Source organism: Rhinolophus hipposideros (assembly GCF_964194185.1).
Source record: "Rhinolophus hipposideros genome assembly, contig: HAP1_SCAFFOLD_407, whole genome shotgun sequence".
Classification (NCBI taxonomy): Eukaryota; Metazoa; Chordata; class Mammalia; order Chiroptera; family Rhinolophidae; genus Rhinolophus; species Rhinolophus hipposideros.
The window spans coordinates 1-17,245 of NW_027669167.1; the positions used below are offsets into that span (position 1 = coordinate 1).

General features: G+C 39.1%; 1 protein-coding gene across 1 annotated transcript; it reads left to right on the forward strand.

Moving 5' to 3' along the window:
- The first annotated feature begins 1,900 nt into the window (after window positions 1–1,900).
- Window positions 1,901–16,718, forward strand: LOC308495663 (putative ankyrin repeat domain-containing protein 26-like protein). Its single transcript, XM_081080636.1, has 7 exons — window positions 1,901–1,936; window positions 2,307–2,365; window positions 4,416–4,488; window positions 6,511–6,690; window positions 7,350–7,383; window positions 9,929–9,980; window positions 14,760–16,718. Exons 3-7 carry the CDS (start codon window positions 4,461–4,463, stop codon window positions 14,925–14,927), a joined length of 462 nt encoding a protein of 153 aa, XP_080936762.1. The 5' UTR covers window positions 1,901–1,936; window positions 2,307–2,365; window positions 4,416–4,460; the 3' UTR covers window positions 14,928–16,718.
- Window positions 16,719–17,245: the final 527 nt, after the last annotated feature.

Here is a 17,245-nt window from a genome sequence, read left to right on the forward strand (position 1 = left end):
TAACTGCTTTTCTCTTGCTGGTTTTAATATCTCTCTGTGTCTTTACCCTTTGGTGTTTTAATTCTGGTATGTCTTGGTCTGGGCCTGTTTGCTTTATTTTGTTTGGAGCTCTGTGTGTTTCCTACTCTTGCGTATCCTTCAACAGGTTAGGGAAGATTTCCGTCATTATTTATTCAAATAGGTTTTCAATTCCTTTCTGTCTCTCTCTTCTCCTTTTGATAGCCTTACGAGTGCTGTTACACTTTATCTTGTCCCAGAAGTCCCTTAAAGCCTTCTCTCTCTCGTTCTTTTTGACACATAATCATTTTTCATATCTTTTTCTTCTGTTCTGATTGTGTGTTTTCTGCTCCCTTGTCTTCCAAATCACTGATTTGAACGTCTGCTTCAACCAAATCTGGTGCTGATTCCATCTATTAATTACTCATTTCAGATGTTGTATTTTTCATAGTCGACTTTCGTTAATGATTTCCATGTCCATTTTTTAGGTTTGCTGTCTCTGTTGATGTGTTACAACGTTTATCTACTTTTCCCCAAAGTTCATTGACATCCTTAGAAGTAGTATTTTGAACTGTGTGTCTGGTAAATAACTTGTCTCCATTAGGTTTAGTTCTTTCTCTAGTTTTTTTTTCCTGGTCTTTCATTAGAGAAAAATTTCTTTCTCTCTTCTTTTTTCACTTCCTCTCTGTGTTTGTTTCAGTGTTTATGTGGATCTTCTAATTCTCCTCATCTGGACAGTATTGCCTTATATACCAGGTGTCGTGTGGCGCCCAGTGGTACAGGCCCCAGTTACCTGAGCCTTGTGTTCCAGAAGCTCATGTGGGTGATGTGTGCCCTCCTGTTGTACTTGAGCCTTATTGCTGTTGGCACATCTGGGTGTGGAATTGACCCTCAGGACGACTGGCTGTGACGACAGTAGATGAACCCCTGTGTGTGGGCTGACCTCGCAGAGTGAGATCGGCTGTAGCAGGGCTCCGGTGTCTGCTCAGTCCATGGCTTGGCTTTGTCATTTGTGAAGCTAATTTGGTCATGTTCTGGTGTCACTTGAAGCTGGTCCCAAGGTGTGTTGGATTTGGGGCTCTTGTGAGGGGCTGTCTGGCAGGCCCAGATCAGCTGCTGCTTGTGCCCAACCGGGAGCCACTAGGGGAAGGTACAAAGTGACCTGTTGTTGGTAGCTGCGTTTGTGAGTTTGTAGGCAGCTGCGAGGCGCTATGTCGTGAAGCAAGACAGGCTGATGGATAGGCTCCTAGAAAGAAATGGAACTCCTCAATATCATAAATGGTGCCCGAGTGGCTGTTGTAAACTAGAATTGTGATGATGCAAACCTCTGTTTACTGAGTGACTCCCCATGACGTGAGGGTAGAATTCATCTGCTAGCATGACACGTGCCTTCTTTGATTTGGTTCTGATTCTGCAGTTGTCTCTCCATCCCATTCTCAGAGTTCCAGGCTTACCCCATTCTTCTTCTGCCCTCACTTACAATATGTTGTTTCATACGCAGGCTTTTGCGCCCGCTGCCCTTTCTGGACTCCCCTTCATGGTTTCCCTCCGCACCTCGTATGTCTTTCAAGATGCAGCCCTGTTTTTGCAGCATGTGGTACAACTGATTGTTGTTTCTTTTGTGCCCGTACTATACTTTATTGATCTGAGGTGTAGGACTGGAGAGCGGTACTTTTCTGTTCTGATTGTTTTCACAAATTATAGTATATCGACCTCTACTAGAATATAGGACAAAGTCTTTCATTTCTATTTCCAGCTTCCCCTGGGTCTATGCCTGTGATTTGATGGCTATGATAGCGGTTTGTTGTCTTACTGACTGAAGGACTGAGTGAGCGAGTGAATGAGTAAATGAATATGATGTTTTCTGAAGTTGGGTTTTTCTTTTCTTTTTTTTAATAGAAAGAAGCAACCAAGCCGCCAATTGGAAAAAGAGAAAAAGGTGTGGATATTATTGAAAGTGCTCCACAAGAGCAAACAAAAACTGATATCTTGACTTGTGTTGATGGAGCACACCAAAATAATACAAGTGATAATTTAGTGACTATCTATGAATTCTTTCTAGCTTAAGTGCTGCTATACACAAATCTAACACGTGTAGATCCAACTGTGATTTTCATTTCTTATAAGCATTTGTTCCTATCTTTTTTGCAAAAGTATCCCCATTACTAACAACTGCTTCTTCTTGCAAATGCTTCGACCCCCTGAAATTCTTTTCTGCTGTTACTTTTATGGAAATATTCATGACTTGGATGTGTATTTAAAATGCATAGAAATATATGTTCACATTAATGTTCTGTGACGTTTTATAGTTAAAACATCGGCATTAAGATTGAAAGAAGAAGCTGAAAAATTATGTTGGGATTCTGAGGTACTGTCATTCACTACTATTATTTTTATCATTATTATTTTAAATGTCACCATCCGGTGATGTTAAAACATAAAAGGTATGGTTTGACTATACTTTCTTACCTCTGCATTTCCCCACCTAAATTATTTTATTATGGTATAGCCTATAATTAATAAAATACATATGTGCTGAATATAATGAGACTGCATAGTACAGCTTGGCTAACTTGCATGGGTCACTGAAGGCGGTCGGTGTAGAATAGTATAAAACGAGAAGGCTTCCAAGTCATAAGGAATCAGTTGGGTTCTGAAGTTAAGTTTACCTAAAAGCTAAAGAATCATTCCAGCTTGAAGTATGCCCAAATGCATGCTTCTGTGGTTTTTACGGTTGTGTAAATGTCCTAATGAGATTCAGAAAGAAAGAATTTGGAATTTAGGGTTTTTTATACCTTGGAATTTGAAAAGATAATGCCTGCTACATGCAAGTATTATTGTATTTGTATTCTCCAATAGATCTGCAAGGAACTTTTCCAGGGAAGGAAGAGCATTGTTAATAGTAATACTGTGCAGGATTATACTAACAACAATCGGCCGAGTGCTGCTTTAATACACAACAACTGTCCTGTTCAGTTAAAATAGCATGCATTGAGTATCTTGATGGCAACCATGCTTGTAGTAATAGAAGTACAAAGTAATGATGAGCCAATGTGAGATGACAGCTGTGAAAAGAGACAGGAGGAGTGTGATCTTCTGATATAGGCAGCTGCTGCCTACTGGTGTAGACACTGTGTTTGACGATAAGAACACACTAGAACCCTGGATAGGTCACTTAGTAGCTGTGGGATCTGGGGGAAACTTCTTTTTAACCTGTTGGATGTCAGTGACCTCATTCATCATAAAGGTACTTATGCCTACCTTTCAGGGTGTGAAATGAACTAATGTGGTAACAAATGTGAAAACACTTTGTGAAGTGTAAAGGGAGCTATAGAAATGTAAAATCAATGATCACAGTGGGTGGTAGTGACTTACCAAATGGTGGGGACACTTTTTGTAAACCTGAAGGACAATCAAATGGCTGTAGTGTGAAGAACAGAGTGGAAAAGTTAGAAGGGGCATGTGGATTTCTAATCTGGGGGATGCTAAACTTCAGGAGACTGTGATAGGCGATACCCTGTTGATGTGTAGTGTTTCGGTACTTGAGGCTCTATTGGTGCGAGCTCAGTGTTTTGACCTGAAGTAAATGTCTGTGTGGGATACTGCCACGTGAAGCATGAGAAGGAGCCAGTCATGTGAAGGTCTAGGAGCGAAACCTGCTGGGCAGGGACAGCAATGGATCCTGTGGGTTCATCATTTTATTCTAGTGTCTTGGAATGGTCAGGAAGCAGGAAGAGGGTCAACCACCATCAAACCATTTTTATATTTGTTGTTTGTGTGGATAAGAAATAAACTGTGCATGGCAGATGCCTGGTACATTTGAGATGGTTAACATATAAATGTTCTTATTTTACCCTGATTAGATCTTATTAAACTTTTTGAAAAGTTGCATAACTATATATAACATTTTCCTATTATTTATTTAAATATAACTTAAAGAAAGGTTTTTCTTACACCTTTGTCATTCTGTTTAACCACTTTTCCTATCAAAATTTTTATCAAATAAGAGTTTGGTTTTGCCAAGCACTTGTTGACCTAGATGAAGTAGGTTCTAATATGTTCTGTTTAGACTCCACAGGACATACACCAAGGTTTCTTACCATGTCGGTCAAGTATCTTGTTTTAACACTAAAAAAACAAACAAAAAGAATGTATCATTAGAAATATTTCAAAGTATAGGAAGTACACTTTTCAAGGTATTTAGTTCGCTGCAAAAGTAATTGCAGTTTAAAAGGTTTTAAAAAATTGCACAAACTGCAATATCATTTGTACCAACCTAATATTTGCTTAAATACCTATTTTTCAAAAAGTCCTTTTCTTGGAGTTTATAACGTTAATATTGTTATCCTGAATTGTTAGCTAGAGATTGCATGAAGTGTCCATTAGTTACTAATCATCTTGTTTCCTAACCCCTTCAGCCGAGCATTGAATTGGAAGATCCTGTTCCTAACAAAGCTGTAGGAATGGATTTGGTGCAACTCTTCGGACCAGGTACACTTTGTAATACCAATTTAATTTTGCGCAGGAGTACGCAAGGACATGTGACATGCTTGCAGTCTTCTCTTTCTCATTCCTTTTTTTTGTTACAAATTTAATTGAAGGATTTGACATAAATAATGTGATGTCATTGTTGGTATCGGTGTTTGAGAAAAGGTATTCACAGGAATAAGAAAATGAGATTTTAAATTGGTGACTTCACTAAGATGGTTCTCCGTTTGTTCCATAGCCTAAATGTCCCAGTTTAAAATCCCTGTACTTAATAGCGTTACCAGAGGTCAATTATCACACTGGAAGATTTTTCCAGCGTTTTCAAATGGTCATTTGAATTTTGACGTTTACCCAAGTTAGCCTCAGTTGCTACCATGACAATTGTTTTTTAACTTTACTTCCTCTTAGTGTTGTAACACTGATGGTCTTAAGCCAACCAGATGTTCTGCTGAGCAGACACTGGCGGCATGTGTATGTGCGCCTATGCTATCTTCGATTATTAAAAATGGGAGAAGTAGTTAATGGTAATGAATATTTGGTAGACACAATCTTTGAAAACAGGAATTCTGAAGCTTTTGTGCCTTGGGATGCTTTTATGCGATTAAAAATTATTGAGCATTCCAAAGAACATTTTTAAGTCGGTAGGCTCCATACATCGTGACAATATTAGAAATAAAAACTGAACAATTTAAAATAGGAGCACACACAGTCATGCATTCTGTGAGCCATTGGAGCTACGACCCAGTAACCGTAGACCTATGATGTCACCATCAGAGCTGTGATATCACGGCTGTGGAAAACTCTACTGTACACTTAGAAGAGAATGAGAGTGAAAATGGCAAATGACATTCAGTATTTCTGTGAAAATAGTTTTGACCTTTTCGGGCCCCTCGACTGACAGACCTTGGGACTTCACGGATTCTCACATGACATTGGAAACCACCGTCTTAAATGATGTACGGGCTTCCTGGATGTGAAGTGATAAAAGAGGCTTTAAAGCTTCACTTCTACAGTGTGGTTTTCTTTCACTTGTCTCGTAGATTTAAGCTGAGATTTTGTTTAAAAAGCAAAAGGAAAATGTTTTGTTATGTATTTGTTTTCTGTCTCATGGTGCCCTGTATTCTTTGGAGCTAATGTATACCTAGTTTGAACGTATTTTTTTTTAAGATTTTTTTTTTATTGGGGAAGGGGAACAGGACTTTATTGGTGAACAGTGTATTTCCAGGACTTTTTTCCAAGTAAGGTGTTGTCCTTTCAATCTTAGTTGTGGAGGGTGCCATTCAGCTTCAACTTGTTGTCCTTTCAGTCTTATTGGTGGAGGGCGCAGCTCAGCTCCAGGTCCAGTTGCCATTAGTAGTTGCAGGGGGCGTAGCCCACCATCCCCTGCGGGACTCGAGGAACTGAACCGACAACCTTGTGGTTGAGAGTCCACTGGCCCCTGTGGGAATCGAACCGGCAGCCTTCGGAGTTAGGCGCATGGAGCTCTAACCACTTGAGCCACCGGTCGGGCCCTGATCGTATTTTACTTGGAAACAATAAGGTCACCCAAGCCTGTCATTTGTCATTTGAATTTCAATTATCAAAGGCTTAAAAAGTGAATTCTGAACGTATTGGAGCATTTAGAAAAGACCATTTTCTTGTAATAAGTAGTTTCTTATTTGAAATAGTACGATTCATTGAAACTTGTTTTAAACCCATGTTTGTCACACATATTTAAACTTAAGCGGTTAGACATAACTTTTGATAATGACAAAAAGATTCATACCCACACCATTTTAACTATTAAGAAGAAAAGCTTTAATTGGAAACACATTATATAACAGAAATTGCTGAGTGACAATAGTTAATTCAACTTAACTTACGTGAATGGCAAGTATAGGACAACTAAAATAAAATGTACTAAGAAGGAACAGAGTGTTTGGGAGAAAGGAGGACGTGGGACTGCTTCTCTGAAGAAGGACGTTTTACAAGATGGTCAGCTTTGTGTTATTTTTACCTCCTCATAAACGAAAATTTTATTTTCAGATTCTCCCAGCTGGAATGTTGCTTCTTTGATTTTCAATCATGAAACTTGTCAAAGATCCTGGGATTCGAAATTTCGTGATAAATGGCCATTTGTCACACACTCATTTAGAAAACCTCTGTCAGCATCCACAGAGTTTGGACAGATGGCCGCAATAGACAAACGAAAGACGCAAATTGGAGGTGTGTTCCTCTTACATAATTCTTCCCTCCATGACTAGTGTGAATCACAGCCACCAGGAAACAGAGAAAGCAAAGAAGGAAATAAAAAACACACAAAGAGTTCAACCCTAGCCTATCTCTGTGTAGGATGATCGTAGTTCTGAATTTCCTACAGTCATTTTGTAGCAAAATCTGCTTTATGTTTACTCTGTTTACACAACTTACAGCCAAATAGAATAACTTTTAGCAGGACATTGGCATTCTTCCTCAATCAGAGTAACATAAGGAAATAAGAAAGGGAATAAGGAGAAAGTGTGATTCCATTTAGACTAGTATTTAGCGTACACTGGGGAGTATATATGCATACATACACACATATGTAGGTACATACGTATATATGTATATATATCTGTGCATATGTGTATGTGTATGAATATATATTAAAATATATATGTGTGTATACACACACACACACACACACACAGACAGACATAGAGCAGAGGAAGTAAAAGTTCTTCATGTATTAATTGCCCACCAGTTGTATCAGTAACATTCACTCTACTATAGTCTTCAGGGGTGTTCCCAAAGAAACATTTTTACATCACTTGAATCTGATGCTTTGAAAGTTCTGTGTTTTTCTGTTGTGTATTTACAATGTATGTAAATGTTTTCTTTAACAGTGGATGAGTGTCCTAAATGCGACCCTGCAAGCAGGTAGGATTTTATGGATTTCTAAAATTGCATGTTAACTGAGAGACTGCCCAGAGAAGCCAGTAAGCTTTAATGAGTGTTCTGCTCTGGGCTAGACCCAATATTATGTGCCTAACTTTGGTAATCCCAGGTCGTCGGCACAGTAGATTCGCAAAGTAGCTGTGCTGTTCGGCCTAGTTTTTATTCATTAGACGAGTGTGGTTCCGGGAGGTGGATTAACTGACCCCTGGTTCCATTGTTACCAAGAGGCTGACCCGTGATGTGACCTTCAGCCTGCTTGGCTTCCCAAGTCCGTTCTCTTGTCCCTCGGCCTGTACTGAGAAGTGCCTGGACAGGTCTGGATTCAAGATTCAGGTGCACGTCAGGTGGCCTCAGAGAGTCCCGTTTAGTGATGCCTTAGTGCTGATTTAGAAGTTTCCTACCAAGCCCAGTTAGCCCAAGCTCTTGTCTGAATGTACTTGATAGTTGCAGCAGTCACGAGAACCTTGTTTTCACCATCAGTGTTGAGGGCAGATGTCAGTTCGTTGTGGCCACCAAACCACAGGTTGTACATAAGCAAGACCTAATCAGATAAATGTTTTCAGGTATAATGCGACGTACACTTCTTGGGATGAATCGTTGTTCTGTAAGTGAAGATCATCTATGTATAGACCATGTTGTGTTAATGCAGCACAAATTGAGATGATATTTCTAATTGATTCCTCTACTGACTGACTTCCCAGCCTGTGTTTCCCTTCTGGCTAATACCTTTCCCTTGTTGTAGGAAGTTTTTTCTCTTTTTCCAGAGTCTTTCTTCCCTCTTCCATGAGTTTTCTTGATTTTTCCCCTTTTTCTCTGCATTCTCGGGGTATTATTGTTGCCGTTGTTGTGTTATTTTTTTCCACTTCTGCCAGCTAAGTGTTCTCCATTTTTTTGACAGAATCAAAAGTACATAGAATTCCAGGTGTTAAAGGAATGTTAGCAATTAATTATTCAAAACACCCCCTAGTACTTCATGCTGCCATTAATGTTTTGGTCAAGTAGTTGATCACATGAGGAGTTTGAGCCCCAAGAGATTAAAGTGACTTATTTGAGTATAGTGAGTGATGAAATGAGATTAAGTGTAGGTTTCTAAGCCCAGTACACTTCCTTCTTTATCATCCTTTGGGTGAGGGTTTAATTATGGAAAGGTCTAGTGAATGCAGTGGAAGAGGATAAGAATGGAATTAGCAGGGGAATCCAAGTCTCAATAGGACCAACACTGGGTTGGAATAGGAATAAAGCTTTTAGATTAGAGATCAGAGATCAGATAAGGGAAAAGAGATCAGAATAGTAGGGTATGACAAGGTAAAGAGAAATTACAAGCAAGAAGGACACCGGATGTTGGTAGTTGTCTAAAGAAGCAGATTAAAGTAATGGGTTCAAGGGCGTCTGAACAGGTTGGTGCTTTTTCGTTTGTTGAATTGGAGGAACCAGCAAAACTTAAGGTTGTATGAAAACATATTAAACCTTTGAGCCTCTGGAAACATTCTCTTTATAGCAAGTAGAATTGTGGTATTATCCACCTGCACCCGAAATTACAGAGGGGGTCCCCTCGAGTCCAAAGGCACTGGAGATTGCTGAACTACATAGATCTATGGCCCACGGCAGGTGTCTCGTCACCTCCACCTCTTTTCCCAACGGGCTGATGTCCTTCCCATGGAGATGGAGGGTTGGGCAGAGGGAGGACTGATTGTGAAAACAGTAATGGAGTTGGGTAGGTGGTAACATGCCTGTGTTGGGAGTGGATGACTGAGGCTCCATTGAGCTTATTTTCCAGGAACAGGGAAATAGAAAAGTCCTACTGTGGGTCATTTGAGCCCAACCTTGTTTCAGGAGTCTATGCCTTCGTAGGCTGAAGTTTTCAAGGTTGGAGATTGCCAGGAAGCTGTGCGGACAAGTGATCGGAGAGTGGGGAGGCTAACAACATACATATTTGTTCTTTGACTTTTGTACGTGTAACTTGCAAACATTTCACACATTTCAGGGAACTCACTGTAGTGTTTCAGGGTGAAAGGAAGGAATGGAGTCTATTTAATAACTGCGTTCTACATTAAAGACGCAAGACTGCCGTTTTTGACCCACACAGATTAATCTTTGAACCAGGGACAGACCATGGAGAAGGGTCAGTGTATAGTTCTACCTCGATTTAGCTCATTGCTTTTGTCCCAGTTCAGGTTCCTCTTGTCAGCTATTAATTGCGTTTTCAATTCAGCCCTGGGGACTTTTGGTGAAAACAAGGTACTGTCAGGTGTTGCCAACATGTTGGCTGTCATTCTTTGTTATGGAAACTTAGAGTGTATCTTCATTAACTCGTGCATGAGTTGGGAGTGGTGCATTCAGAAATAGATAACTGATCGCTTTTCTAGAACATCATCTAAATTTTAATCATATCAAGAAACTTCATTTCATATGCAGATAGCTGAATTTTACTCCTTTTGTTGTTGTTGTTGTTGCTTTTGTAAAGAAATGAATTCACTTGTTTCTGTTGTGTATCTTTACCCTGAACTCTTTCCTGGAAACGTGGCAGTGATGATTCATGGTCTACATTAGACGATCGACTCTTCAATGTTGATACCAAGGTAAAAGTCTCCTGTGTGAAATTAACTTTTGTGCTCTTAATTTAGTTTTGTGTAGCACTGAGTTGTAAAATTTAGTAGTGCTCCACCTATCATTGTTTTATGTTTGTTATGGAAAATTGGTCAGCGTGAAACATTTTATAACATATGACCATTTGACGCTTCATTGTTTTGTTGTTGTTCTTTTAACTTTAATAAGTATTGAAGACGGGAGCTGAGAAAAAGAAGGGGCTGGGATATGTATAGTGATAGTAAAATTCTACAGGGAGTTTTCCCACAGTGACGGAGATATGCAATTTGGTTAAGGGTAAGGATTTTTAATGTGACTTTTACGTTATACCAGCCTGACTTTTATCATACTCGTGCCTAAATGAAATCTTTAGTGGATTCCGGTACTCATTGTAACAGTCATGAAATCTTGCTGGTAGTTTTCAGTTTTAAAACTGTATAGCATAAGACATATAGTTTTATTTTTTTACACTTTGTATGTTGGTATCCTATCCTTGTTAGGAGGGAGTGTTTTCTCCATTTTTTTTTCATTGACATTCCGTGGACATTCCATATTGTTTTATATTAGTTTCCGGTATACTAGGTTCATCGTTTAGACTAAAATAATAGTAGAGTTTTGAAGTTTCGAATTCACGTTCTCCATCTCAAAACTCATATTACAAAGGGATTGGACAATGATCTAAATCATTGCATTGTGAATATATTTAAGTGTCTTCATCTAATTGAAGAGTACATGTTTTGCATAAAATAATAACCAATTTGAAAAGCAGAGATTTTTTTTCCCAAGTTTAGTGTTTTAATGGCGTGTTTTATTATGTGGTATTGATGCATGGGCCCTGGCCCGTATAAGCAAGAGCGACACAGATTTTCTTTTCACTGATATGGTGAAATAGTCCATAGTCAAATCAACACTTGTTCTGCACCTATTCTGTAACCAGCACGATGTGAGTTAATCCTCAGAATAGCTTTGTGAAGGAAGGGAATCTTCATCTTCAGAGATAAGTAAATGGAGACCAAGACAGTCTAGGCAGCATGACTTGCAGTAGCCAGGGAGAAGTTTGAGGGTTTGATGCAAAATCCACTTGGCTCCAAAGCTGATGATGCTCTTGGCTGCTCCCTATAAAAATATGTCCGTGAGATTCTATGCCCATGTCCATGATGCATTGACCAAAGTAAAGAAAGGAGCAGTGTCTACAAAAGATAGGATCCTTTCTTTACTCTGGTCAAAAGCAGAGATTCTTAAAAACCATATAGTCAAATGTCAAGTTTCAGAAAGTTTTTAGTTTTGTTTTTTAAATGTAAAATTTTTCATTTCTGTTACAGCTGACATTCAATATGATGTGAGCCTCAGGTGTACAGCATCGTGATTAGGCATTTATATAATGTGCAAACTGGTACCCCGATTAGTGTGGTATCCCTGACACCGTACTTCGTTATTACAATCCTATTTACTGTATTCTTTGTGCTGTACTTGAAATCTTCACAACTATTTTATATCTGCCACTTTATACTTCTTAGTGTTGTTTCCATTTCAATCATTCCCTTAACAATCCTCGAACCGGGCAAGGATCAGTTCGTTCTCTGCTCCTATGAGTTTGTTTCCCTTTTCTCTGTTCATTTATTTTTTTTTTTTTGGACATAACCAATAAGTGAAATCATGTGGTATTTGTCTTTCTCTGTCTGACTTTTTTCACTTAGAATAATACCTTCTAGGTCCACACATGTGTCACAAACGATAAGTATTTATTCTTCATTACAGACAAGTAGCATTTTGTTATATATATATGTCCATCTTCTTCTTTCTCCAAGATGATGGATTTTTTGGTTACTTTCTTATCTGGACTATTGAAAATAATGCGGCAAAACAATAAAAAAAGAGAAAAAGACAATAATGTGGCAACGACCATAGAAATGCATATTGCTTTTCTAATTAGTGTTTTGGATTTCTGTGGAGGAAAACCCAGAAGAGGGACTTCTGTGCCACATGGTAGTTCTATATCTAAATTTTTGAGGAACTTCCATATTGTTTTCCATTGTCTGCCTGGATTTGCAGTCTCACCAACAGTGCACGAGGACTCCGTTTTTTTTCATATCCTCACCAACACTTGTTGCTTGTTGATTCATGGATCATGGACATTCTGACAGTTGTGAGGTGGTAGCTCATTGTATTTTTAATTTGCATTGCTCTGATGATTAGTGACACGGAGCATGTTTTCGTATGTCTCTTGGCTATATGTGTGACCCCTTTGGAGAAAAGTCTATTCAGGTACTCTTCTCATTTTGTAATTGCATTGTTCGTCTTTTGGTGTTAAGGTTTATGAGTTCCTTATATGTTTTGGATGTCAACCCTTTATCAAATATATCATTGGTAAATATCTTCTCCATTCATCCGGTCGTGACTTCATGGTGTTGTTGGTTTCCTTTGCGGTGAAGAAAGTTTGTAGTTTGATTGTCGTGTGTATGGGTCTTGCATTCTTAACCATTCAGCTACCTTATGTCTTTTCTGGAGCATTTAATCTATTTACATTTAAAGTAATTATTTGTAGGTACGTAGTTATTGGCATTTTCTTATTCACTTCTCCCCCTCCTGCTCTTTCTCCTCCTTCTCCTCATCCTCCTTTTTTTTCTAGTCGTGGTTTTACATTTCTTGTGATAGTGGTTTCCTGGTGCTGAACTGCATCACCTCCTTTTTCTCTGGCAAGCTCTTTTCCTCTCGTTTGATTCTAAATGAGAGCCTTGCTGGATACAGTGCTCTTGGTTGTAAATTATTGCGTTTCATCACATTTCTATATTTCTTACCCATTCCTCTGGCCTTCAGATTTACTTTTGAGAGATCACCTGACAGTCTTATGCAAGCTCCCTTGTATGTACCTAACTGCTTTTCTCTTGCTGGTTTTAATATCTCTCTGTGTCTTTACCCTTTGGTGTTTTAATTCTGGTATGTCTTGGTCTGGGCCTGTTTGGCTTTATTTTGCTTGGAACTCTGTTTTTCCTACGCTTGTGTTTCCTTCAACAAGTAAGAGAAGATTTCCGTCATTATTTACTCAAATAGGTTTTCAATTCCTTTCTGTCTCTCTCTTCTCCTTTTGATAGCCTTACGAGTGCTGTTACACTTTATCTTGTCCCAGAAGTCCCTTAAAGCCTTCTCTCTCTCTTGTTTTTTTTTGACCCATAGTCATTTTTCATATCTATTTCTTCTGTTCTGATTGTGTATTTTCTGCTCCCTTGTCTTCCAAATCACTGATTTGAACGTCTGCCTCAACGAAATCTGGTACTGATTCCATCTATTAATTACTCATTTCAGATGTTCTATTTTTCATGTTTGACTTTCGTTAATGATTTCCATGTCCATTTTTTATGTTTGCTGTCTCTGTTGATGTGTTACAACGTTTATCTACTTTTTCCCAAAAGTTCATTGAGTGTCCTTAGAAGTAGTATTTTGAACTGTGTGTCCTGTAGATAACTTGTGTTCATTAGGTTTAGTTCTTTCTCTAGTTTTTTTTTCCTGGTCTTTCATTAGAGAAATTTTTTTTCTCTCATCTTTTTTCACTTCCTCTCTGTGTTTCTTTCTGTGTATTCTGTGGATCTGCCAATTCTCCTCATCTTGACAGTATTGCCTTATGTACCAGGTGTTGTGTGTGGCCCAGTGGTACAGACCCCGGTTACCTGAGCCTTGTGTTCCAGAAGCTCATGTGGTTGGTGTGTGCCCTCCTGTTGTACTTGAGCCTTATTGCTGTTGGCACATCTGGGTGTGGAATTGACCCACAGGACGACTGGCTGTGACTGCAGTAGATGAACCCCTGTGTGTAGGCTGACCTCGCAGAGTGAGATCGGCTGTAGCAGGACTCCGGTGTCTGCTCAGTCCATGGCTTGGCTTTGTCATTTGTGAAGCCAATTTGGTGCTGTTCTGGTGTCACTTGAAGCTGGTCCAAGGTGTGTTGGATTTGGGGCCTCTTGGGAGGGGCTGTGGGGCAGGCCCAGGTCAGCTGCTGTTTGTGCCCTATCGGGAGCCACCTAGGGGAAGCTACAGAGTGACCTGTTGTTGGTAGCTGTGTTCGTGATTTGTAGGCAGCTGCGAGGCGCTATGTCGTGAAGCAAGACAGGCTGATGGATAGGCTCCTAGAAAGAAATGGAACTCCTCAATATCATAAATGGTGCCCGAGTGGCTGTTGTAAACTAGAATTGTGATGATGCAAACCTTTGTTTACTGAGTGATTCCCCATGACGTGAGGGTAGAATTCATCTGCTAGCATGACACGTGCCTTCTTTGATTTGGTTCTGATTCTGCAGTTGTCTCTCCATCCCATTCTCAGAGTTCCAGGCTTACCCCATTCTTCTTCTGCCCTCACTTACAATATGTTGTTTCATACGCAGGCTTTTGCGCCCGCTGCCCTTTCTGGACTCCCCTTCATGGTTTCCCTCCGCACCTCGTATGTCTTTCAAGATGCAGCCCTGTTTTTGCAGCATGTGGTACAACTGATTGTTGTTTCTTTTGTGCCCGTACTATACTTTATTGATCTGAGGTGTAGGACTGGAGAGCGGTACTTTTCTGTTCTGATTGTTTTCACAAATTATAGTATATCGACCTCTACTAGAATATAGGACAAAGTCTTTCATTTCTATTTCCAGCTTCCCCTGGGTCTATGCCTGTGATTTGATGGCTATGATAGCGGTTTGTTGTCTTACTGACTGAAGGACTGAGTGAGCGAGTGAAGGAGTAAATGAATATGATGTTTTCTGAAGTTGGGTTTTTCTTTTCTTTTTTTTTAATAGAAAGAAGCAACCAAGCCGCCAATTGGAAAAAGAGAAAATGGTGTGGATATTATTGAAAGTGCTCCACAAGAGCAAACAAAAACTGATATCTTGACTTGTGTTGATGGAGCACACCAAAATAATACAAGTGATAATTTAGTGACTATCTATGAATTCTGTCCAGCTTAAGTGCTGCTATGCACAAATGTAACACGTGTAGATCCAACTGTGATTTTCATTTCTTATAAGCATTTGTTCCTATCTTTTTTGCAAAAGTATCCCCATTACTAACAACTGCTTCTTCTTGCAAATGTTTTGACCCCCTGAAATTCTTTTCTGCTGTTACTTTTATGGAAATATTCATGACTTGGATGTGTATTTAAAATGCATAGAAATATATGTTCACATTAATGTTCTGTGACTACGTTTTATAGTTAAAACATCGGCATTAAGATTGAAAGAAGAAGCTGAAAAATCATGTTGGGATTCTGAGGTACTGTCATTCACTACTATTTTTTTATCTTTATTATTTTAAATATCACCATCCGGTGATGTTAAAACATAAAAGGTATGGTTTGACTATACTTTCTCACCTCTGCATTTCCCCACCTAAATTATTTTATTATGGTTTAGCCTATAATTAATAAAATACATATGTGCTGAATATAATGAGACAGCGTAGTACAGCTCAGCTAACTTGCATGGGTCACTGAAGGCGGTCGGTGTAGAATAGTATAAAACGAGAAGGCTTCCAAGTCATAAGGAATCAGTTGGGTTCTGAAGTTAAGTTTACCTAAAAGCTAAAGAATTATTCCAGCTTGAGGTATGCCCAAATGCATGATTCTGTGGTTTTTACGGTTGTGTAAATGTCCTAACGAGATTCAGAAAGAAAGAATTTGGAATTTAGGGTTTTTTATACCTTGGAATTTGAAAAGATAATGCCTGCTACATGCAAGTATTATTGTATTTGTATTCTCCAATAGATCTGCAAGGAACTTTTCCAGGGAAGGAAGAGCATTGTTAATAGTAATACTGTGCAGGATTATACTAACGACAATCGGCCGAGTGCTGCTTTAATACACAACAACTGTCCTGTTCAGATAAAATAGCATGCATTGAGTATCTTGATGGCAACCATGCTTGTAGTAATAGAAGTACAAAGTAATGATGAGCCAATGTGAGATGACAGCTGTGAAAAGAGACAGGAGGAGTGTGATCTTCTGATATAGGCAGCTGCTGCCTACTGGTGTAGACACTGTGTTTGACGATAAGAACACACTAGAACCCTGGATAGGTCACTTACTAGCTGTGGGATCTGGGGGAAACTTCTTTTTAACCTGTTGGATGTCAGTGACCTCATTCATCATAAAGGTACTTATGCCTACCTTTCAGGGTGTGAAATGAACTAATGTGGTAACAAATGTGAAAACACTTTGTGAAGTGTAAAGGGAGCTATAGAAATGTAAAATCAATGATCACAGTGGGCGGTAGTGACTTACCAAATGGTGGGGACACTTTTTGTAAACCTGAAGGACAATCAAATGGCCGTAGTGTCAAGAACAGAGTGGAAAAGTTAGAAGGGGCATGTGGATTTCTAATCTGGGGGATGCTAAACTTCAGGAGACTGTGATAGGCGATACCCTGTTGATGTGTAGTGTTTCGGTACTTGAGGCTCTGTTGGTGCGAGCTCAGTGTTTTGACCTGAAGTAAACGTCTGTGTGGGATACTGCTACGTGAAGCATGAGAAGGAGCCAGTCATGTGAAGGTCTAGGAGCGAAACCTGCTGGGCAGGGACAGCAATGGATCCTGTGGGTTCATCATTTTATTCTAGTGTCTTGGAATGGTCAGGAAGCAGGAAGAGGGCTAACCAGCATCAAACCATTTTTATATTTGTTGTTTGTGTGGAAAAGAAATAAACTGTGCATGGCAGATGCCTGGTACATTTGAGATGGTTAGTAAATAAATGTTCTTATTTTCCCTAATTAGATCTTTTTTTTTAATGTATTTTTAAAAAGCCAAAGGAAGTAAAAAGAGTAATAAATTTAATATTCTGTACTAGAACAATACCCAAACTCCTAATATATAAACTTAACTCTTAGTTTTGAAAATGTAAACTAAATGTTAATATAATTGTATTCAAGGGCAGCCGCAACCATGGAACCCTGTTACCTTACAGAGGAAGGGAAGGGCTTCCTCAAATTGTTCTTTTTTTTTTTTTCATAAATTTATTTATTTATTAGTTTCAGGTGTACAAAACAAGGTAATACTTAGACGTTCATCATTTATATCCCTCATACTGTGAACCCCCCTCCCCCCATCCACTATCCCTCCGACCTCACACTGAACCATCACATTATATATATAAAATTATAGTTGGCATTCATTAATGTTTAGCTTCTGATGTACAATGCCATGATCAGGTATCCACAGTATCCCTGAGGTGGTCTCCCAAATAGGACGCATGTCCATCGGATACCCAACAAAATCTTTACAAACTTTTTGAAAAG

Bases quoted from the DNA above. Each gene is read 5' to 3' on its own strand.
- LOC308495663 (XM_081080636.1), top strand. From the start codon at position 4,461: ATGGATTTGGTGCAACTCTTCGGACCAG. The intron at 4,489-6,510 runs GTACACTTTGTA...TTTTATTTTCAG, and splicing joins GGTGCAACTCTTCGGACCAG to ATTCTCCCAGCTGGAATGTT. The intron at 9,981-14,759 runs GTAAAAGTCTCC...TTTTTTTAATAG, and splicing joins TCTTCAATGTTGATACCAAG to AAAGAAGCAACCAAGCCGCC.